Source organism: Thunnus albacares, chromosome 17, assembly GCF_914725855.1.
Source record: "Thunnus albacares chromosome 17, fThuAlb1.1, whole genome shotgun sequence".
Lineage (NCBI taxonomy): Eukaryota > Metazoa > Chordata > Actinopteri > Scombriformes > Scombridae > Thunnus > Thunnus albacares.
Genome location: NC_058122.1, coordinates 3029604 through 3053252, shown reverse-complemented (window position 1 = coordinate 3053252; position 23649 = coordinate 3029604). Strand labels below are relative to the sequence as shown.

The following is a 23649-nucleotide window of genomic DNA, read 5'->3' as shown; positions in this document are numbered from 1 at the left end:
TACTAACTTTTAATTTACCTGGGTATATCATATTTATAACATCATGTCACCTGAATGCAAGATTTCTCACTAAAATGCATAAACACATTGAAAACATATGAAGTTTTGCTTTGAAACCTGCATCTTCTTCTCTTTGATTAGTGCACTGCTATTACAAGCATTACAGCTATCAATTTCTACTGCCAGTAGCAGACATGTATAAGCTCATACCTAAATGACAACATACACTGTTCCTCAACACTTTGACCACCCAAACCTCCACATCATACACTGCACTGCACTGGGAATTCCACATTACTGTAAACACATTGTAATGGTATCTGAACAAACAGCCAATGTCGTGCGTGTGTGTGTGTGTGTGTGTGTGTGTGTGTGTGTGTGTTGTGTTAGTTCTTGTACACATGTCAACATAATACAAGATACAAACAACACAGGAAGCTGCTGATCGTCACTTTGCTCTACAGCACCACTAGCTTTCAAAAACTCCACAGGGCAGCTTTAACCATACATAATATACTGTAACTTCAGTCAATATGTTTCCACAGCAACATTGTTACTTTACAAAAGTGCAAAATTACAGTTAAAGCATATTACAAAAGACAGTGCTGGAGGATTAGCTTGTTGGCACATCATAAAGAATATTATGAGGATGAGTTGTATTTTCAGTGAGTGTTAGAGAATTGTTCTATCTATCTGCTGGTTATCTATTCTATCTTCAGTCTGCTGAATGAAGCCACTCTCTTCTATCTGTATCAGTTCAATACTTTGTGGAAACCCTTCCATGTCCCATTTAACAACAAATACACAAAGTAATAATACATGCAAGGGCAAATAACAGAACCACAATAAAAAAAAGCCACATCTGTTTGGTTCCCTTTATCATCATTCTCCATCATCAGTGATGATTCCTGGCTCACCAGAATCACATGTAAAGGTAAACCTGTAAACCTGTGGTTGAAATATGTCCGTGGCACATATAGAAAATGAAACGCAATAGAAAACGGTTTAGTCTTGAAAGTTGGCACTAAATGCTTGGTAGATTAATTAATGCTGTTACTATTTATTGCTTAATCAAATATTGGCTTATTTGAATTATACTTTTGAAATTCTACAGACTGTAAGTTATTTGAATACTTCTAGTATTAAGATAAATAACACACTGATGCAATTTATATATTTAAGTGTATTATATTCAGTGGAAAAATAATGCTGTTGTAGGAAACGTACTCAGCTATGTAACATTTATCTTGAAGTGGGTCCTGGCACTCAGGTATCATATTTACACTGGTTCCTTAGGATTTTTAATCATCCCCAAAGTGCTGTGACCTCTGACCTTTCATATTATATACACCCCTATATACCAAATGATGATATTGAATCATCATTAGCATCTTGTTTGCTGTAAGTGGACCTTTCTGAAAAAAACACAGAGCTGGGAGAGCTGTGTTTGGATGATCTTTTTGTAAGCAACTCTGTGGCACATGATTGGCACATACAGTATTATTGGACAAAGTTTAATTAAATGTAACAATCTGTCTGCTCTACATCTTTCTGCAATACATAACCATGCTGGTAAAATTGCAACACCACAGATCTGATGCAGCTCTTCTTTCTGCCTTACAGGTGAGCTCTTCCTTCAGCAACTTACACAACACACACAGAGCACTGAGTGGCTGCTTTAGTGTGTTTTAATACGTGTATTATCAAGGATTGGGATAGTAGTTTAAGAGGACAATTAAGAGAACAAAAAGTCACAGGAGTGATCCCATCAACAGCCATGTGTCCCATTAAAGAGTCCTTGAGGCAATACTGAACCACATCCTGCTTGCACCATTGAGAGCAGCAGATCAAAATCAGAATATTAAATACTTCCAAAGTCAATTGACGTTTCTGGATTGCCACAATCAGGGCATGTGCTGCATGTGATATGACAATATTTGTTGGTGTGAATTTGGATGAGGTACAGATGATTATTAGACTGATTTAAATCCCCTTTAAGACAAAATTCCCCATAATTCAATTTGATCTGGTGTCTTTGGATACTGACATGGATCTGAACAGAGCTTTATTTCACAGCAAGTCAGTGTAAACATGGACCCATCAGTGGGTCTTGCAAGGTACCAGAGTTTGTATAGACAGTACAATCAAATGTTGCATGTCTAATGAGACCTTGGTCAAATGTAGAACAGAAAATACAGAGGGAAATCTATGCTATATGGGAAATATTTTATTGCAATGAAGGCATAGTGGAACCAGAGTGGCCTACAGTATTTCCCCCATATGCCATTGATTTGATTAATCAGTACCCAACCAACACACACACACACCATCCCTGCCCGTTGCAGGTCGGATTACCCAGCTGGAAAATGACCAGCAGCCACCAGCCCAATGCTGGTAAATAACTGAATTGCACTATGATAGTACAACTTTCGCAATTCTGATGTATTTTATGTTATTCTTTGGCTACTATGAATCAACTTGTCAAAATGAGTGCTGTTATCCTGAATTTGACCAAACATAAACTACAACATGGTAACAGAGCTGGAACTGGCTTGGAAGTTAAAAGGGCTGCTCAGCAGCTTTTCAGCAAGGCAATCCGGAGGGGCAGGCTGTGTTTACACTAAGCTCCCAGTCTGTCCAAATACTGTCCAGTATCAGGCTGCACATTCTGAGCCCGTCTAACAAGCCTGGCTGATTGTTTCATACCAAACCATACAGTTATACATCTGTATGAGTGCCCAATGCTTTAGATTGAGACAGAGGACCAACTTTGAAACACTGCTGGGAGGATATATTGACCGAAGGTTGAGAAAGCTACTCTAAAAATGATAAAACATAAACATTTTATTTTGGGCGAGGTGTATTTCATCTTTTATTTTTACATTTCAGCCAGCCTTATTTAACTGACAGTGAGCAGTGGCCTGTAGCTGACCCCTGCCTAGGTGGTTGGCTTACTTGTCATCCTGTCTGTCTGGTTGTTTGGGTGTGGGAGCGGAGATATCGCCGCCGTGCCCCCGGGTTACAGTGCCCTGAACTCGGCCTGTTATGACTAAGTGGCCCGGGGGCTCCGGAGGTCTGGGAATGTCCAAGGGAGCGGAGGGTCCAACAGCCTTGCGAGGTCAAGGGGGACCAGGAATGATGGGGGTAGGAGTGGTGTGTGTGTGCGGGGGTGGGGAGGGGGACTAACCACGGGTCAGCCTCTGGCTTCAGAGCCAGTGGACCTCATCGGTCAGAAAAACGTGTCCTCTGGTTGAACCCTCTGTGGCCGCAGCTTGGCCATTCCACTGCCCCTGCATGACCATCGATTTTTTTTCCTCCTCCACCTCTCTCTCCCTCTCTCTCTGCCTTTCCTTCGATACCAGCCACTTATATTTCTACCATTTGTTTCTCTTACTTCTCCACGCATCGCATCACGGCACGGCCTGAGTCCCCATGAGAGGCCGGAGCCCCTCCACCAGAACCGCTGCCCTTTTATTTTTAAACGCGTACAGATTGATTTCTGAGGGGGTCAAACAGGAGTGAGTGCGCTTCCTGCGGCTGCTACTGCTCGGATCAGCAGATACCGGAGGCCTGAGCGCGCACGGCGACCGGCGATCGTTCGCAGTTCATTTGGAAAGCCTTGAAAATCGTTTGTTTTCGAGGTAAATTGTTTTGGAGCGCAACCGAGAGAGTATCCATTAACCAGCGCTCAGCTCACTTCTTTTAATTTTTCTTTTTCACCTTCCCCCTCCCACTGCACCCCTCTCTCCAATTGAGCGCCGTATTATTCATATTCCCACCGCAGTCTCTGTAGCCTGTTTGCACCTGGCCAACAAAACACACGCGCGCGCGCGCGCACACACACACACACACAAACACACACACAACTGTATCTCATTAAAAGCTGCAGGCCTAAACCACAGCAACACTTTATAACCACAGAAACACAGCCAAGACAAAATGCATAATAAGCTCTGGGTGAACCAGGAATTATTCACGTGCGCCATACTGTCATACAGACCTCTTCTGAATTTTCCTAGAGTAATACGACCCTGAATATGCAACTGCGTTACTCTCATAATGCAATTGCATCATATAATCCATTTAAGCTGAATCTTATAAATTCCACATAAATCCCGTGCGTAAAAAAAACACACACATACGATAGCACATTTTACGCACAACAGATGCTGAAGAAGCGGCAGGCCTCATGAGTGGCAAACAGACGCTGAAGTGACACCACCGCAGCAAAGGGGGGGACGGAAACAGTTGCACAAACTTTGGAGAAAACAGAAAACAGCACAACACAAGCCCGTCATCTGTAACTGTATACATTGCATGCAAACACACAGTCACACACACACCTTCCAACACAAACATGCAGCTAAAATCAAAGCCCCCACGGCCATACATGCCCCCTTTTCCTGACCTCGCCAAATGCGTAGGGGGGCAATAAAACCATAAAAACGCCACCGAGCCGTCAGACACAGAGGAGCAAGAGAGCCAAAGACAGAAAAGGGGAGACAAAATGAAATTCCCAGGCCTCTTACCTTAGACGCCATCACTTTCAGGACTTTCTGGACCATTTTCTTCTTGTGCTGTGAGGGCTCTCTGACTGGTTTGTTGCAGGGATTTTCTTCTTTCCAGTGAGGAAGAAAAACTTTTTTTTCTTATGGTAGGATACTTGTGGGGTGTAAAAATAGCTTGTGAATGGGTGGGAAGGGGAGGGAAGTGTATATGAGTGTTTATGTGTGTGTGTGTGTGTGTGTGTGTGTGTGTGTGTGTGTGTGTGTGTGTGTGTATGTGTGAGGAAGGGAGGGAGGGAGGAGGGGGGGGGGGGGGGTGTCTTCCAAGTGTCTTCCAAGACGTCTTCTTTTTCTTTTCCTGTGTCTCTCTGTTCCTTGCCCCCTCTCTCTCTCTGTCTCTTTCTCTCTCTCTCTCCTGGCAGAAGGGGTCTTGTGTGTGGCTGCCGGATGACAATAGAGAAGAAGAAGGAGAAGAAGTGTTTAAAGAAGAACAAGTGATTAATGATTTTTTCTTGTATAATTCTCGCATTTTTCTTGAGGTGCCGTCCCCTCTGTCCTGTCCAGAAAATAATGGCGGTGAACTTTTTCGGAGGGGGGGGGTGGGGGGAAGGTTGGGGGTGGGCATCCTCACAAAAAAAATCTGCGCCCATTCACAGAAGCAGCAGAAGGCCCCGGCTGATAAAGGAGGCTAAAAAAAGAATAAGGATTCCTTGGTGGATTTTATTGTGCGCGGTGTCACCCTGCACACAAATTCATTTATTTCAAATCGGACTGCAAGTGCTCAGGGGATTTAAGGGTTATTGTGAAGGCACATATGTGTGTACATGTGTGTATGAATATTGGGGAGGAGGGTGTCGAGATGCTCCAGTATAGTACGGATGGTAGTGTTGCGAAAATTACAGCATTTGGACACAAATATTATCTTATGTGAGGAGGAGAGGTAGACCGCCTGAGGGTTTGCGTGTGGAGGAGGAGGTATTAAAGCTCATAGCATTCTATAGAAGAGCAAAAATATATATGTTGCTCGTTCTCAGCAACTGGAAATTAATATTTTCTAGAAAAGCTACAACTAAAGTGAAACTGGAGTGAAAACGTGCTATAGTCCATTTGGAGCAGAGTGTTTAATATTAAAAAGGGGAAAATAAAAGAGTTAACAGGAATGAAACAATGGAATGCGCGAGGGTGCAGGCTTACAAGCCTGTATACGAGCCACCATATGTAAGGCTTCACGCTTTTTGGCGCAGTGTGCGCGTGTTTGAGCAAATGTAGGTGTACAGTTTGATAGGAGGGCGGTCTTGCGCTGGAGGAGCCTTTCATAAATAGGAAGAAAACAGATAAATGGGCAAAGGGAGTCTCTGTGGCAAGAGGCCCAGGGAGAAATCAACCAACAAGTAATAGGGAATCTTCTCTGGGCCGAGGAATACGAGCGGACCAATTTGGGGGGCAGACTTTTTTTGTTTAAAGTTCATCGAGAGGAATGCTATTTTCTCGTTCTCCCCCCCTCTTGCTCTATATTTTTCGATACCTGCTCTAAGAAAAGAAAATGAAAATTAATACAGGAGCCGAGCCTTACAAAAGAAGCCATTCGTCTTGTTGATTATCTATTTGGTTGTCAGGGTTTGAGCTATGGCGCCGGCCCGCTCCCTTTTTGTAATATATAAAAAATAAAACACACATGCGCGCACTGCACCGATGCAGAAAACACAGACAGAAAAAAAAACTGTTGTGCAAAAATTACACTCATTAAAGCATTAAAAGACCACGAACCGAGAAACTATTTAATTTTTTTTTTTCTTCAGAAACAGAAGAGTAGGGGAGGGGGTGTCCCGTACTCTGTGTCGGGCCGGTGCAAGCGCGTCTGAGCAGCCGTTAAATTAACGGGAGAACGGGAGTGAAACGGAGGGACGGTTTGTGATTTAAAACGAGATTACAGGACGTAATGTACCAAGATCACTCACGGCCGGGACAGATTAATCATTGCAGGCCCCTGATTTCTCAAGACAGGTTGCGCTGTGCGATTGTAGGCAAAACCAACAGTGAAATTAAATGAAATTATTTATTGTGTGTGAATGTGGAAGCGTGAGTGTGTGTGTGTGTGTGTGTGTGTGTGCTTTATATGCATCCTTCACCCTTAAATTTCGCTGAGAGGAGAGAAGAGGGCGTATGTTTGTTCTGTCAGACCTGCAGTGCAAAGCAAAATGGAAATTATTCTCTTCTAAGAATATAAAAATATATAAAAAATTAAACCTGTAATTTAACAGGTAACATTTAAAAACGTGATTTTATACTTAAACTATACAATTTTATGAGCGTTTGCATAACTCCAAACCTCTTGACTTGGTAATATTTCACAGCAGATGTTTCATTTTAGAACTGACACCGAACAGAAAATGAGTTTGAGAGAGGAAATGAGAGAAAAGGGTAGAAAACGATACTTTTTCAGCCATTTATTTAAATTTCTATGAACTATTTACAAATAATAGGAAGGTAGACACACTGAGGAGGCATAAGCAGAGAAAGGAGCAACTTACATATCGGGGGAGGTAACACATGTTCAACAATACCATCATTATTATTATTATCATCATCAATAACGATAGAAACGGATCTTTGGAATGTAAATAAAATAACATCAATTTTTAAAAAAAAAAACACTTGCAGAATAAAATATCTAAAAAGTGGCACAAGGTGAAAGAATAGAGGGAGAGGGGTATAAAGAAGTGTGCGCGCATTTAATGTGCGGGGAGAGACATAGAAGAAGAAATAGAAAAATAAATCAACACCATTCAGACATGCAATAAAAGGCTCCTTATTTTTCTGAGTGTCCCTGGCTAGGACAACTGCTTATAATTAAATTACTTTTTTTTTTTTTTAATTTTCCACTTAGCCTACAAGAAATGAATAGCGCTTTTTGTATTGCAGGTAATAATAATTATTATAATAACTCGTCACACAATTCCAAAAATATAAAAGCTCGAAAAGCTGTCACTTCATTAAACGAGCAAAAGAAAATAAGATGACCAAAAAAATAAAAAATATATAAGTACAACTGAGGTAATAGGTAGTACATTGTATAGTGCTGCGTTTATACTGTGTTGTGAGCTATTTGTACCAGGATTTTGGTTTTGGATATTAGTGTCCTTTGTTTAGGCAGCTTCATAAACCCTGTTTGGAAAATGCCTTATTTGAACTTTATTTGACTTTAGTCACCCTGTCAGTCTGTGTTTCCCTGTATACAACATCACAAAATGAACAATCAACGGACCACATAAACGCTCCTTGTCATTCTCAGCAATAACAGCATAAAGTAGGCTATCATTTTACAATCAACACTGAATTCAAAAATAACTATAATTAAAATTTAAAAAGCTATATTTTGTCTTTAAACAAAACAGAAATATCGACAGTTAAAATTATAACAACAAGACAGAAAACTGCCTGATGTCATTTTGGATGATACGGAGGTTATATTTCATGTTAGAGTGATGTAAGGAAGGACGGGGGGATATGAGCATGCGTGGTTTTTGTATGCGTGTGTGTGTGTGTGTGTGTGTGTGTGTGAGGTGGGGTATAAGAATACTATTCTTGACGACACGATAGTTCCATTTATTACACGCGCGTGTGCGTGTGTGCGTGTGTGTGTGTGTGTGTGTGTATGTGTGTGTGTGAGGGGGGGTGCTGGGGGTGAGAGGAGCAGTGGTGTGGGGAGGGGTTCAGTGGGGTAGGGGCGAGGGGTAATGGGCAGAGCCGCGGTTCACCCCTTTGCTTTGTACCCGCAGAGTAAACATGACAAATGGGCCCCGAGTTTGGCATGATTAAAGATGAAAACGAGGATCCATCTTCACCAAAAAAAAAAAAAAAAAGTCTAGAAAAAAAGGAGTAAAGAAACCACACACACGCAGGCATATCTCCTGCCTGCCGTGCTCTGTCAGAGAAAGAAAGAGAGGAAGAGAGAGAGGAGTATAAAAAGAAAAAGACAGGAGACAGAAATATAAAAAGCAGAGAGAGGCAGGGGGAGAATGGGGGGGGTAAAGCAAAGAAGCGGCCGCATCATTTCCTCAGTTCTTTCAGTCTCGTTCTTCGCCTACTTTTGTTCATTTCATGTTTTATGAATGGGAAATCTCCCCTCCACCCCCCTCCCGCGTCATAACGTCATATTAGTGTGTAACATCAGCACAGATCAGGGCCGAACAGGCGGCAATGACATTCCTCTCTCCCTCCAGAGCAAAGGCGTTATTCCGGTCCAAAGTGCAGGTTTCGGTGGTTACAAGCGTGGCTGTCGCTTCGGCGTTCAGTTTGGGAATTAGAGAGGAAAGGGGAAACATCAGACAGAGAGCCAAAGAACCGGGCTGTAGGGGTCCGGTAGAGCGGTTCTAAGAGCCGGTTAGAGCCTGGGAGTTTGTGTTGGTGTTTGTCCCGGAGCGGACCTTGGTGTTGGGCAGCTTGTGGTCCTTCTTCCATTTCATCCTCCGGTTCTGGAACCAGATCTTGATCTGCCGCTCTGACAGGCAAAGCGTGTGCGCTATCTCCACCCTGCGCCTGCGCGTCAGGTACCGGTTGTAATGGAACTCCTTCTCGAGCTCCAGTACCTGCTGGCGCGTGTAGGCCGTCCGCGAGCGCTTGGGCTCACCCCCTGTGTAGTTTGAAGAGACTGTGGGAGAACAATGGGAATAGATGATCATCACAACATTAACTACTCAAGAAAAAAAGAAAAGAAAACACAACAACCACAATACCATGATCCCCAAAATACAACAACAACAATAATAACAATAATAATAATAATAATAATAATAATAATAATAATAATAATAATAATAATATATTGGCTGTTCTATAAAACAGAGTATCAAGACACTGCTTTCTGGTTTACAGCAGTAGAAAAACAGCTACTTGCACTACTACTACTACTACTACTACTACTACTACTACTACTACTACTAACAGTGCTGGCTTGCGGTAAAAATACATAAAGTGATGACGCAAGACTGTAGTCTATGGTAAGTGAAAACAGCATATGAAGGGAGGGAGAGAAAGAATGTGAGAGTGCGTTATGAGCATGCCAACGAGGAGAAATAAAGCCGCCGGTTGGACCCACAGAGATAAAAAAGAAAATGGCTGCAACACTGGCGGACAATTTATTGACTGCAAACATCATTTATCCCACAATATATTTCTCCGTGAATTCAAATGCAGTTGTGAAAGCTGAGATTGTTTATTTTACAGCATGCTTTGCGTTTTCAGTGAATACATGTTGTCAGGTGTCATTTTAGGCCCTGCGGCGGTGTGAATCCTCGCGGTACAGTCAGACTGACGCTGGTGTCCAAATGTTGTGATATGAGAGCAAATCGGGGCCGCGGCCGCATCTAAGGTGGAAAACTGCTGTTCTGACACGTTTGCGCACCCACGGCCAGGAAATATAAATAGCCTACATGAACACAGCACGAGCAGCGACGAGCCAAGCATATCAGATCAGTTACTGTTCTTTCAAGGGCCGTATGCACAGACGCTATGAAGTGAGAGAAAGGATGGTAGCATTGTCTGCTCTGTATAAATTGGTTGTAGAATAAAGGTGGTGGGGGTGCAGCAGCTACACGGCGGAACTGAATGGCCGACTGGGTAATGATTCAACAAATCCCCAAACTACAAGCGGACAGCAGAAACCAAACATGCTGCCTTGAAGTCCAGTGTCTCCTAAGACAGGACAGATAAAATAACAATGCAAAGAACATGCAAGAAAGACTTTTCTTACCGAGTAAACATCCAGTGGAGTGAATGCATTACGGTGACTTTGCAAAAGTGGCATTTTGTCGCTGCGCGAGCATGAGCTCCGATTATCCCTCACGCAATAGGCAGCAAGTCTATTATAACATTACAGAGAAGCCATAATAGACTGGAGCTATTCGCTTTTACATTAGTGTTTTACGGCCGGCTCCATAAACATGAATATTTCAGCTGCCATAAAACTTTCCCTCCCCTGGAACAACGAGTGGGGAGGGAAGGCTCGACAGAGTAAAGTACACCGTTTATACAACCCGACCACTTAAAATCAAATTACCAAAGCATAAAAGCTAACTTATGGGCTCGGTCTGAGTTGTCATAAGGCGAGGAATTAGAGCAGAGGACCCTAAGATCGGACTTCAAAAGGCACCTCAGCGGAGAGGTGTAATAAAAATTTATGGAGGGTGTAATTATATTGGCCCTGCAAACAGACGATCGTAAATCTTGACCCAAGGGCTATCGTCTACTTCTAACAGAAAACAGGGAGGGGAAGCCGTAGATTTTGACGGTGGACACCTAGCTGACGGCATGGGTTTCAACTGCAGGCACAAAGGCGCAGCGAGAGAGAGAGAGGGGGAGAGAGAGAAAGAAGTTTGCATGCAGCACTTACCGATGTTTACATGGACTTTCTTCATCCACGGGTAGACTACTGGGTCCTTACGAGTGCTCGCGGGGGAAGAAGTGCTTTGGTTGTGGGGCGTTTGGCCGCAAGACGGAGGTGGAGGCGGGCTAGGTGTCACCGAGTCGCAGCGGTGGCTCTGCTCCGGGACGGGGGTGGTCTGCAGTCCGGCCGTGGGGAGGACGTGACCCCGAGGCGACATCACCACCGAGGCAGGCTGCCCTGCACGCTGGCACGGCGTGTACGGCGGCTCGGCTCGCTGCTGCTGGTGGTTCTGGTGGTGTGGGTGTTGTTGATGGTGGTGGTAGACAGAGTCCGGATGAAAGGCAGCAGGCTCCTGCCTCTGGGAGCTGTAATAGTCCGGAGAGTGGCTGGGTAGATAGTCGCTCTGTGAGTATTCCTCGCACGGTGGGAACTTCGGGTCCACATAGTTGGAGTTGATCAAATAGGAGCTCATGGCCATTAATTTCAGTCTTTTTGTGGAATTGCACCTACTCGGAAAATATATAACTAAAATTTATATCTCATCCCTTTACTCTTCGGTTATTCCTGTTCCGTTGAACCCTCCTACTTTTCTGTCAAGTGAACAAAGTTAAGAAGACACGTGACGGCAGCCAGCCAATGGCGCGGCTCCAGGACGAACCCCGGATAAGGAAATGGGATTAAGCATATACACGGCCCCCGCACGCGCATCATCATATGGCCTCAGTTTGTGGGCATTCACAGTGTTGCCATACTTTCCCCGCTCCCTCCCCGTCTCTCTCCTCATGCACCGTTCTCTCTATATATCTCTCCGCCACATGTCGGCACGCATGCCGCCCTAAGCAGGCAGAGAATCACAACAATAACAAAGCGCGTCCCACATGCTGAAAATACATTCCGCTGCAGCTGCAGCCGCGCAGAGGAACGCGCGTGCAAGGACACACAAGAGCAACAGAGTACAGTAGAGATGACAAGTACTCCCTTATTGCAAACGAACCCTTTCCCCCTCTTACGCGTCTGGCTGGAACTTCAAATAGAAAACGAAGGAAGCAGAAAAAAGCAGCAGAAAGAAAGCGCTTGGGGGGATTTAAAGTGGCGCCTACACCACCCTCTCTGTATATATTTGGGGGTGTGTGTGTAGGGACGTTCTTGCCAAACCTTTTTTTTTCTTTCTCTCGATTCTTTTAAATCACTAATAACGGGGAGTAGGAGATTGGCCTGGCCAGGCTGCTGCGCCGCCACCCAGCAGCAGCACCTTGTCAGAGATAAATCTGGCTTGTTTAGGATCGATAGAAAATTCATCAACTAATTCAGGTTACACGGCCTCCTAAATCACTAGCAGACCTTTGCATTAGGAACGAGCATCCAGCACCGTTTCCCTCTTTTTTAAAAACCCGTGTTGCTCCCAACAGGCGCCCATTCCACATTTAACTCCCCTTGCATGATAATTCAGCCTCAGCCAGACTCGCTTTTTGCTTTGCATGAATGAACAGGATTTATTTCCCCCCACTTCCCGATATTAACATCACTGGCATGGTGAGTCCATACTCCCACTCCAAGGCATATGCCCCATCCAGATTGCGCGGCTGCTTTTGCCCTTGAGCTGTGGCATTACTGAACTGAGATACACCACTCTTTGTTTTTCCTCCTGACGGGAATTCATTTTCCCAGCCGTGGCCCACTCACACTGGCTGCCACAGACTCACATAGCCAAATATACCACATAACACACAGTCTCTTATTGTCACTTTCATATTGATAAAGCCTTTAACAGATACATCCCACCGCCCCCCCACCCCCCCGACCTCCCAAAAAAAACCCCAAAACAAAACACAAAAACAAACAAACAAAAATGTTTTGCGTAAAGACACAGAGAAACTAGACAGAATTATAGAAAATATTAATAAGATTCTTTCCATGATCTCAGCAAACAGGTTTTACATGAATCTGACTTTAATGCCAGTAAACCTGCTCGCTGCATTCAACATCATAAAGACGCCAAATGCATCACAATATACACAAACTGCAGCGAAACAATAGAATAGAAACGAATAGAAACAGAAAATAATAGAATAGAATTTATTAGAGTTTTTTCTCAATCAAAGCGATTGTGTTGAGCACTTTCTAACTAAAAGTGGGCGCACACACAGACACACTAGGAAAATGATGGAGATATCCAAGTCCTTTGTTTCAAGAAAATTGACTGTCTCTCAATCGAAACCTTACACCCTCCCCACACACACACACACACACACACACACACACCCAACCCCCCAGTACGCCTAGATGAACAGTAAAGCCAACCGCATCATTTTTCAACAAGACAAATAATAAATAAAAAGAGTCCAATTCCACCTGGAGTTGGCCTTTAAAACTGGCGAGGCGGGCGGATGATCGAAAAAAAGAAATAAAATGTACAAAAGTTGAATCGAGTTTCCATCACTTAGGAGGAGAATATACACAACAATATGCTGGATTCATACAAACGCTTCAAAATCAACGCCAGCTATCATACAGTCCTGAAATAAATACACCGGCATGTGTCCACTTTTACTGAAAGCATTTTCTTCACCTGCACAACTCCACTTTTAGACTCTCTATAAACAAAATCAAATGTAAAGCAGCGACTGAGTGATGAATAAAAGCGTTATAAGACAATGATCACAGCTACAGGCCTCTGCTGTCTGTGTTGGATCCATCGCTGCCGTCGTGTATAAATCTACTATATACTCCCCTAGAAGCGAATTTGTGATTGTTCTAATGATTTTCACACAAATCCGGATCTACAGGGTAGATATAGAAGACAGCGGCTCTCAGGAGGCAGAAGGTTACACCGTCGATAGACTTTTATTGCTTTCATAAACTCCCTGTCAGCCACACTGGAATATTTTCATCCATCTGTACTGTTTCTGACCCCTGACCCGCACGCTGCTGGTGGGGATCTGGGAAATGAAGTTATAATGCTGTAACACGTCCTGTAAGTCAGGCGCGTCCATTAAAAAGCTAAGTCGAAAACAAAACAAGAAGGTAAAATCAAACAAATATGTTGGCGTTTTTTTTTTTTGTTTCACTTGAATGCAATAGAAAGTGATGAGGGTGTGGAGGAGGGGGTGGGGGGGAGGACAGGTGGGCTCTAAGCTGCGTTACAGGCCCGTTTAAATGATCTTTCCATACGACTTTAAATGCCAAACAGCGAAATAAATCTTTATTATAAAAATCTCGGCCTATTTTCTTTATTTCAATTGGCTGTGCACTGAATATTTAATCGCTCGTTGCTATTTTTAAGCTTTTACAATGACGAACGAGAGTAAAGCACACAGGCGGCTAATATTAGGCCCCGGAAATTGTGAAATATGATTTATGATATAAAATAATACTATTTATATCCGGTATAATGTTAAATACTAGTATTTTACTATTGGATTGTTTGAAGAGGACATCCGGCCTCTTTTAATAGCAATTTGTATCTGCTTTTTTTTTTTTTTTTAATCAATTTGATTATTTCCTTGGTTAATTTAATTTCTCACTACTGCTTTTAAAACGAAAGTTTTATTCAAAATCAAAATATCAAACTTTAAATAAAGCACACAAGATTTAAATAGAACTAGAGTTATAATTATCCAAAAGAAAAAGAAAAGAAAAAAAAACTTGGCAGCGCCAACCGTGGACCGTTCTAACAGAATGAGCACAATTTAATGAAAGAAAAGACAAATCGCTTGGCACGGGGAAACACTGTCCTATCAAAAATTGTTCTGAATGATCTGACTGAAGAATGGATGGACCAATGAATAAATGAATAAATGTCCCCTCAGTATAGTAAATGAATTGCGGCAGCCTGTCTCCAGAACTCTGATTTTAACTAAATTAAAAAGTGATCTGACCCGCGCACACAGGGCCTGCACTCCTTATGATGCTTATTTATTTTTCTTTCCAAATAAATAAAATAGATCAGAGTTCAAACAAAGCGCAGGAACATATTTATTCTATTCTAACTAAAAGCAGAAGACATTCTCTCTCACTTTCATTTGAATTGTATTTAGCCTTGAGCTAGTTTACGTTGTACATTGTATTTGAGTGCATATCATATCACAGTGATCGGGTTAGAAGATATATAATTGTCTAGAGTTACACAGATAAAATGATTGATACATGAGAATGCTGCTGCTTGTGGTGCATTCTGAAGCTCTTTGTGTTTTCATGTAGAAATGTTTTCCTTCTATATTCTCCATGTAATTTCTATCGGGTGTTGTGCTGCTCCTGTGCTGCTCCCACATTGATTTTGTGACACTGACACTCCCTCCCTGCTGCAGGCAATATTGCTGTTCTCCGTTTCCTCCAAAAGTTGCTCATACATCACCAGACTGGACAACAAAAGCAGAGAGCACGAGGCTCTTCAGGCTGGAGGGAGAGGCACCGTGCTTCCAATCTGCATCTTTTTCTTTTTCTTGTTCTCAATCTATTCTTCATACTTTCTATTTTATCTTCTCCTTCTCATCTCCAACATGAATCTGCTTTAATGTGTAGTGTTTAGTTTCTATTCTCTTCTATTCTATTTGGCGCAGGTGTGAGCGTGTTTCTGTCACCTTGACCTCCCGCTCTGCTGCGGGTCATCTCAGGTATCGATCAAGGTGTGGTGAGTCTGACTGCGGCACTTCCCTTCCCTCTGTCAAGTTTGTCAGCAGCCGCCATTCAGTTGAGTGGGAGCCCATTGTTTCCGGCTACAGGTAGAGGTCAATGTGCTAACCAAAGATCCAGACACACTCAGACATATTCAGGAGAAAAACACCAGATAGATCTACAAGATTCAGATAGAATGTAATGTGATAACAACAATATAGAAATCTCAGCATCCGCTCAAAAACAATTACTGATGTGATTGAAATGTGCTTTTTCAAGTAATCTATGCAAAACAAACAACACTCTTTGTTGTGGTTTATGTAAATATTATAAATCCGAACCTCTCAGAAAGATAAGGACCTCTTCACTATAGCTGTAGCTGAAAAACCGGACTGTCCTGTTTTCAAACCACACACATAGTTTATTGATGCAAGCACACGCATGCACGACGAGCTGCTCCAATAATAATAATGATAATAATAATAATAATATATTTTTCTCTGCTGAAACATTTAGACATAATATCAGGACACATTTCAGTGAAGACACTGAGAGACAGAAGATGACATACAGCGGGATACAGTGAGGAGTGGGGGGGGGGGGGGGGGGGGGGGGGGGGGGGTGGATTTAAACATGTGACTTTTATTGCGGGTCAATTCCGTTTACTCCTCAAACACCAACAAGCTCAAACGGTAACTTCCCGAGGTTGAAAGGTTTTTGGAAGGGAGGGGGTGAAATAAAAAGCAATAAAATATTCAGGGAGCGGAAGAGAGCCGGGGTGAATAAATAACTTTAGAGTCCCCCTCACAATTTATGACCTTCTTAACGAGTTTGTCCCATCAGCGGACTACAAACTCAGTTTGTTGTTGGCAAAGCTGCTTAAAAACTGCGAGACCTGTCACTCTGCAGACTGCGAGTTACGATAGAACTTCTCTCTAAAATGGATTAATTTTTAACGCGCATTAAGGTAAGATTTCACTGTTTGTATAGGCTGCTCTTTCCAAAATGAAGAGATAAATTGTGAGATTTAATAGTGAAGACTGACAGGACACACTAGAAGAAGAAAAAAAATATGCTGCGTATAAATAATATCCCAACAGACTAGATTTTAGTGTTCATATGTCCTTTTTAAACTAAGCCTAAAGATGACATTAAAAAGCGGCAGATTTGACTGCTATGAAGACAATGAGAAAATGAAAATGAACATATTGAAGGGTTGCACGGCCTCATTCTCTGCGGCGACCGGAGTTGTCAATGTTCTGAAATATTACCGAGGACAAAACGCTAAAGGGACAACGACGAAGAAGAGAAATGTGATTTTGCCCCTTTGTGCAGTTTGAAAAATAAATCGGGATCCATTCTCCTGGTTATTGTCATGCAAAGTAACGCACAGAGGAAAAAGAATGAAGCGCTGCAGAGGCCTGTCCTTCCGTTTGGCAAGTATTAATCTCAAGGTGTTTTCGGGGACATCTATTGTGTGGAAATTGGAAGCTCGGCTCTGAGTATAAAACTAAAATCATTTCACAAAGCAGGCGGCGGAGCAGCAGTCTGCAGCGTGTCAGGTAAAAACAGCAGATATTTAAGAACGGGCTGAAAAATAGAAATACTGTTGCACGTTCATAAAATCAAATACAACTCCGCTCTGCCGGTCACACCTCTACTAGGTCCTTTTATCTCTTACAAGTCAAATCAGACGAGTGACAAACTGTATCTCCCATCAAACACAGTTTCTAATTTCCTCCACTGCACTATGTTACACAACTACGTCTCTGTCTTTATACTGAGGAGGAAAAAAAAAAAAACGAAATTACAAACATGCTTTCAAATGATAAACACACACACATCCACTGTTGATGCTAAACAGCAGCACATCTTAAAGCCTCTAAAATGAACTACTGGCGTATTTAGACTGGTTAGTCAACGCAGACTTTATGCACAGCACCAGCACAGTGTTTGTATCGAATGGGCAGCATAAATAGATGAAAAGAAACAAATGTTCCCTGAGGAATCAGAACATTTGATTCCACAGCCAGCTTATAATCAGAGAAGCAGCACATTAACAATCAGCGGAGGAAAATAAACAGCTGAAACCACTGCCGCTCTCTACAAGCTTAATACACCATGTGCTTATACATCAACACCACACATCTGGATGAAAATAAACCGCAGCAATGCACAAGTCTATTGCAAAAAGACTCGCTTCACACACACTCCATGTATTTTCTTCTCCACTTTTGTCTACAATTATACCACATGTGGGGCATTACCAACGAATTTCTTTGTTACTGTTTCAGGAATGTTTACAATAACAGAAATAACTGGAACATTTTAAGACACTAAACCTATTATAGAATATTATAGAAGTGCGTTTTTCAAAAATGAATTTAAGACTAAAGGAGGAGAAAGTTGGTCAGTGTGACCTTTAACCTTCCACTGGCCACGACCTCGCCTTCACCCTCGGTAGCCATATATAGTGTGTGTGTGTGTGTGTGTGTGTGTGTGTGTGTGTGTGTGTGTGTGTGTGTGTGTGTGTGGGGGTGGGTGGGTGGGTAGGTGGCGGTGCATCCAGGCCTCACGAGGTTAATAAAAACACTATCTATCAATATTGATTTTAACCATATCATACCATATCAGATCAGATCAGATCAGATCAGATCAGATCAGATCAGATCAAAGATGAAGTTCTTCAAAACTTAAATTCTTGCCACCAAGCGTTGGTCCTCCCTGAAGTCACACAGCCTTAAGTTGCTTAATTAGACTAACTAATGAAGCAGCAGGATGGTGAGGGTACAGTGAAGGAAAGGAAACTTGCAAAGAGAACACACACAGTTCAAATATCCATGGCGTGACGTGCACAGCCTCTAATCGATCAAAGATGTTAATTGATCCTTAAACTAAAATCTTAACATGGAAACGAGGAAGAGGAGGAAGGGGAGGAGGGGGTTCTGCAGCAGCTCCTGCAACACGTGGTCTTCCCTTTCCTCCCAGCATGGGCAGAGCACCTGCCACACACACACACACACACACACACACACACACACACACACACACACACAACCATATGCAAATGAGGCAGCTTCTTCTTCTACAAGGCCATTTGTGTTTTTTGTGTACTCACTCCTCTGTAGCGCGCGGATCCGCCTCTCCTTTCTGGAGTCGTCGTCACATCGACTTCAAGCATTTTTCCTGTCCTCATCATCATAATATCTTCTTCTTTTTTCTTACTCTTCTTCTTTATATGTCCAACAAACCGCTCAGCCGACAGCTGTGTTCCACTCCTTCTTTTTCTTTTTTTTCTCTCCATAGAGAAAACCTTCCTACTTCAGCATTCACACCTCAGTTCCCCTCTCTCTCTTCTTCCGACGCCACAGGTTTTTTTGACCTCTTCGGGATTCTTCGTGATATCTAAAAAAAAAAAAAAAGAAAAAGAAAAAAAAGAAAAGAAAAGAAAAATCGTTGTCATTTCCGCGGACACCCCCGCTCTCATGCGCGCATGCACGCACGTAGAGACGCGCACCCCTCCGTTCTCCGTTAAAGCTTTAAACACGACCGTATCCGAACTGCGTCGCTCAGAATCTGAGTTCAAATTAACGGAGTAATACCGTTTGGTTGAAAGCAATTTGACGGTGATAATCCAGCGAAAACAAAGGCAACACGTCACCGTAACGTTGCGACACCAGCACCGGGAGCTCCGCGCGTAAAAACCCTGATCAAATCTGCCTTAAATGATAAGAGGAAAACCCCCCTCACCGGTGACCGTTCCCCGTGTTTCCCGGTGTTAAAGCCAGCGGTTTGGGGCTGAGGGAGACCGAGCAGGGCTGCTGTGAAGACTGTGGGCTCTTTAAGGCATTAAGTGTTGTGTGTGTGTGCATGGACTCAAGTTTTCAAATTAATCTGCCAGTTTGGCACACTCTTTGTTTAACGGGCGAGGCGTGTCACCCCGCGTCCCCGGTACACATTTTAATATTGGTGAGACGCGCTGACCTCTCGTTCACCCCGAGCACAGCCAAGCCCCTCGCTCTCTCCCCCCCCCCCCCCCCCCCCCCCCCCCCACCCCCCCTCTCTCTCTCTCCCTCTCTCTCTCACTCTTCCTCCCCCTTTCCCATTTCCACACCCTTTCTTTCTGCCATTTCTTCTCTCTCTCATCCCCCTCTACCTCCCTTCTCTCCCCCATTCTCTCTTTCTGTCATTTCGTTCTTCATCCTTCCTACTCTCTCTCTCTCTCTCTCTCTCTCTCTCTCCGTCATACTAAATTGAGTTGGAGTCATTACTTTGAAGAAAAATGGTCAGTAGATGTGGAGGAGGGGGGTGCTTTTTTCTTTCTCTCCCTCTCACACACAGATTTTTCTTTTCTTCCAGGATCATTTCTCCTTTTCCTTTTGTTGTATAAATATAAATGACACCGCCGTGCACGCTGACATGTGAACCCACAGCGTAACCGCACCATCACTTTAAAGACTTAGCTATCTGAATATAAATATAAATATAGAAACAAATGTGTTGTATGGCAGCTTAGGTCGCGTAAACAACAGTTATTTGTATGCTTAACGGGCTCTGAGCCGTGCGGGTATCAGGCGCAGAGGTATCAGGTGGATTTATATTGATGTTATTCGACTCTCTGCAACCCGCCGATGGATTTTTATCGAGTTAACTGCAGCCATATGTCCACACTTCTCCCCACGCATTTCACTACTACTACTTTCCTTATATTTCCACATTTTATCACTATCGTCTCGGTTACAGAAAATAGATGCGTATCATAGTCTCGTCTGTTCATTTCCATTTCGTTTTACATGTTTCTGTGAATTATAGCAGCCTGGCCTGTAGCCTACAGATGGATTTAGCCATATAAAAACATATATACATATATAAAAACACTCTTTTTCATATGTGACGTTTTAGAAAAGGCCGTGCACGCGCAAAGGGTATAGATTACATAGACAGACCGACAGGCGCGCGCTCCGACCTAAACTGGATTAATTTGGTGAACTCGGGATGAACCCGGGAGAAAGACGGAATCTGTAACGTAGTTATTCAGCCATTACCTTTTTGGGGGTGTGTGTGGAGGGGGAAACCGGACCGTGCGGAGTCGCGCCAGCTTATTTACGTCAAAAAAGAGGGTTATTTAATTACTGAATGATCATTTTGCTCTTCAGTGGCAACTCATTTCACCTCCTCTCTGCCGCCCCTCCTCATGTGAAGCATAGCTCCAACAATATGTGTCCGAACGGTGATTCAACCGGAGGAGAGATGAAACGACTTGGAGTTTGTTGCATTGTTTGTTGGTGCTGCTGGAGGTCAAAGCAGTTAGTTCAAAACAGGCCTGGCTTTCCTCAGGCTCGCTTATAAGGTGACAACAACATGGAGAATTTTACTGTCACTAAATTGTATTTTTCAGATTTAGCCAAATTATTTTATGATTTATTTTATTTGCCACATCCGGTTAACTTTGTATGAATTTCTCATGATACACTGTGATTTTCCACAAACTGCAAAATCTGTAAGCTGGTTAGATTTAGGTCAGTTTATAAAGCTTATTTTAATAACAACAATGACAATAATAATAATATCAATATTAACAATAACAATAAGGGTTATGTCATTAGAAAAAAAAAGAACTTTTTCTCTGCAGCTTAATAGCAATTTCTACTATTGCAAGAAAGAAAGAAAGAAAGAAAGAAAGAAAGAAAGAAAGAAAGAAAGAAAGAAAGAAAGAAAGAAAGAAAGAAGGGGAATGAATGCAGGCAGAGGAATGGACAGAAGAAAAAGGTTTAAGGCTCATTCTTCTCAGCTAGAAAAGTAAACAGGGCCAGACATTAATCTTGCTGTGGAAAAATCAGATAAGAAGAGTAATATTTTTGGGATGGAGCGGGAGATAAGAGTTTACTTTTGACAGGGTTGTACTGATAAGGCTGAGGAGAGGAAGAGCTCTGCTTTGCTAAACTCCCTCTCAAAAATTGTTTGGGGATATATAAATAGCTGTTAGCTCCAAGCATAAAACCACCACTTTACCACCACTAGCCTCAGGCTACACAAGCATGAACACACACACACACCTCTAGTAACGCGGTATTACCTTCCCTCTATTAAGATGTATTAATAATATATCTTGGTGTAATACATTTTTGAACATGAAACATCATTATACACTACAGGCAGCCTCATTAACTTACTCAACTATTCTTGCATTTGAACATCTGAATGTTTTACAACCACATGATATTTTCAGTGGATATTATGAGGATTTGGACAGCACGTGTACTCAGACCGGCTTTATATTGTCAATAGTTATCAAAATATAAATGATTATAGACGGAGGTGAGTTTATACAACTGCATGAATGACTATTGCGAATGTAAACATGAAATACATAGTAAGTGAGGCTGAGGCTGTTATTTTATGGCCTATTATTCTTTTTCAATTAGAAACGTATTTAGATCTAGTTTCAGCATCCAGTGGTAGAGGTAAATGCAATAATAATACTAATAATAATAATAATACGGGGATGATACAATTTTATTTTTATTTATATATATATATATATATATATATATATATATATATATATATATATATATATATATATATATATATATATATATATTGGGCTACCTGCCCCTTTTTCATTTTGGTTATATTTTTCTTTCACCCAAGTAAAATGACTAAAATATCAAACAGGGTAATAATCTTTGGCGGGGAAAGGTGACTCTTTATAGGCCTATATGAAATACAAATGTTAACCGGTGTGAACAAAATGTGCAGCCAAACACCTGCACTCCCCCCTCCCCCCCCCCTCCCCCCACCCGACGACATTCACCCACCCACCCACCTCCATGTCACCGAATACCTTCCGCCCTCCCACCACCACCTTCAACCCCTCCATTTTTCCTGTCTTTCTTTTCCCTTCATCTCTCTCTCTGTACATTGCGGCGGCAGGAGGAGCTTTGCTTTTGTTACCGGGGAAGGGAAGGGAAGGTCAGGCCTTCACCTCTCCTTTGCCTCCTGCTATCATTTCTCTCATCTGTACCCCCTCCCTACCTCTACTCCCTCCCTCCCTCCCTTCTTTTTTTGCCTTTGACATACAGCAATTGGTCTAGAGGCGAGGGAGTGAGGAGAGGCGAGGGCGGAACTCACGCACGACGGTGAACTTTTGACCCTTCAACTCCGTGAACCCAGCTGTAGGCTGGCTTGCTAGCTTGGACGTCCAGTCAGGCTGTTCTCTTGATAATAGCTGAATTCTTGCTGCTCCGCTTTAGGCAGGAAGACAGAAGGAGGAAAAGAAGGAGAGAAACAGCAACAGACTACCAAGTCTTAATTCACTTGCTAGCTGACGAAAAGCCTATAGCGGCAGAAAATCATCGACAGCGCCTCCTTAAAATGGCATTTTTTTAAAAAAAATCTTTCTGTACGTTACACTTCAAGATATACTCGTGTGTCTCTGTACACTCACCATGAATCATTTGCAAAAGACGGAGACAGTTCTGACAGTTGTGTATTTTAACAGCGAGGGAGAGACGGGAAGTTGTTGCAGGTTATCGACGGTTAGGATTCAGACGGACGGGGGCGCGTGCTTGTTGGGAGGTGGGAGTAGAGAGGGGCTCGCGGGCTGGCTCGTGCTGTCCTCCTGGTCTGAAGCGGGCTCTGGTGGTGGCGGGAGAGAGCTGCATTCACTGCGAATATATAGGCTATATAAATATACATATGTAAGATACGTACATATGTGTATGTATGTATGTATGTATGTATGTATGTATGTATGTATGTGTGTGTGTGTGTGTGTGTGTGTGTGTGTGTATTCCTGTACTACTAATCATCGTTATATATATATATAGGCTACATATATATAGTAATAGTTCACCCTAACATCCCTTTAATAAGACCACAGCCTACATTTACAGACTATATGTGTAGCCCTCAGTCGCAAAAGCCGTATTAGCAAGCTTACATAGAAATAACCCTTAATGTTAAGTATTTTTTAAATCAGTCTAACTACTAACTATGGTCTATCAGTAAGAGTGTGTTACCCAGACGTGCATTTAATATGGCATAACCACAAAAATAAACATAATACCCGCCCATGACCAGGGAAACTTGAAATATTTGCAGGGTTATCGGCTTGTTATAAGCCATCGCCAAGACAAACAA

General features: G+C 42.6%; 2 protein-coding genes across 5 annotated transcripts in view; both read right to left on the bottom strand.

Moving 5' to 3' along the window:
- Positions 1–23649, bottom strand: part of hoxb3a (homeobox B3a) — a 95281-nt gene that overhangs the window by 39922 nt on the left and 31710 nt on the right. For 2 of the 4 annotated variants that reach the window (XM_044331984.1, XM_044331989.1), the window contains exons 1-3: positions 22955–23121; positions 18623–18909; positions 4530–4945 (exon numbers count right to left, since the gene is read on the bottom strand). The gene's annotated coding sequence lies outside the window, so the exon portion shown is untranslated. Of the gene's footprint in view, positions 1–4529; positions 4946–18622; positions 18910–22954; positions 23122–23649 lie in introns of those variants that run through there. The other 2 variants (XM_044331985.1, XM_044331986.1) reach the window with 1 other exon arrangement.
- On the bottom strand, positions 8038–12652 carry hoxb4a (homeobox B4a). Its single transcript, XM_044331998.1, has 2 exons — positions 10897–12652; positions 8038–9156 (listed from the first exon to the last, which is right to left on the bottom strand). The coding sequence occupies exons 1-2, from the start codon at positions 11366–11368 to the stop codon at positions 8879–8881; spliced, it is 750 nt and encodes a 249-aa protein (XP_044187933.1). The 5' UTR covers positions 11369–12652; the 3' UTR covers positions 8038–8878.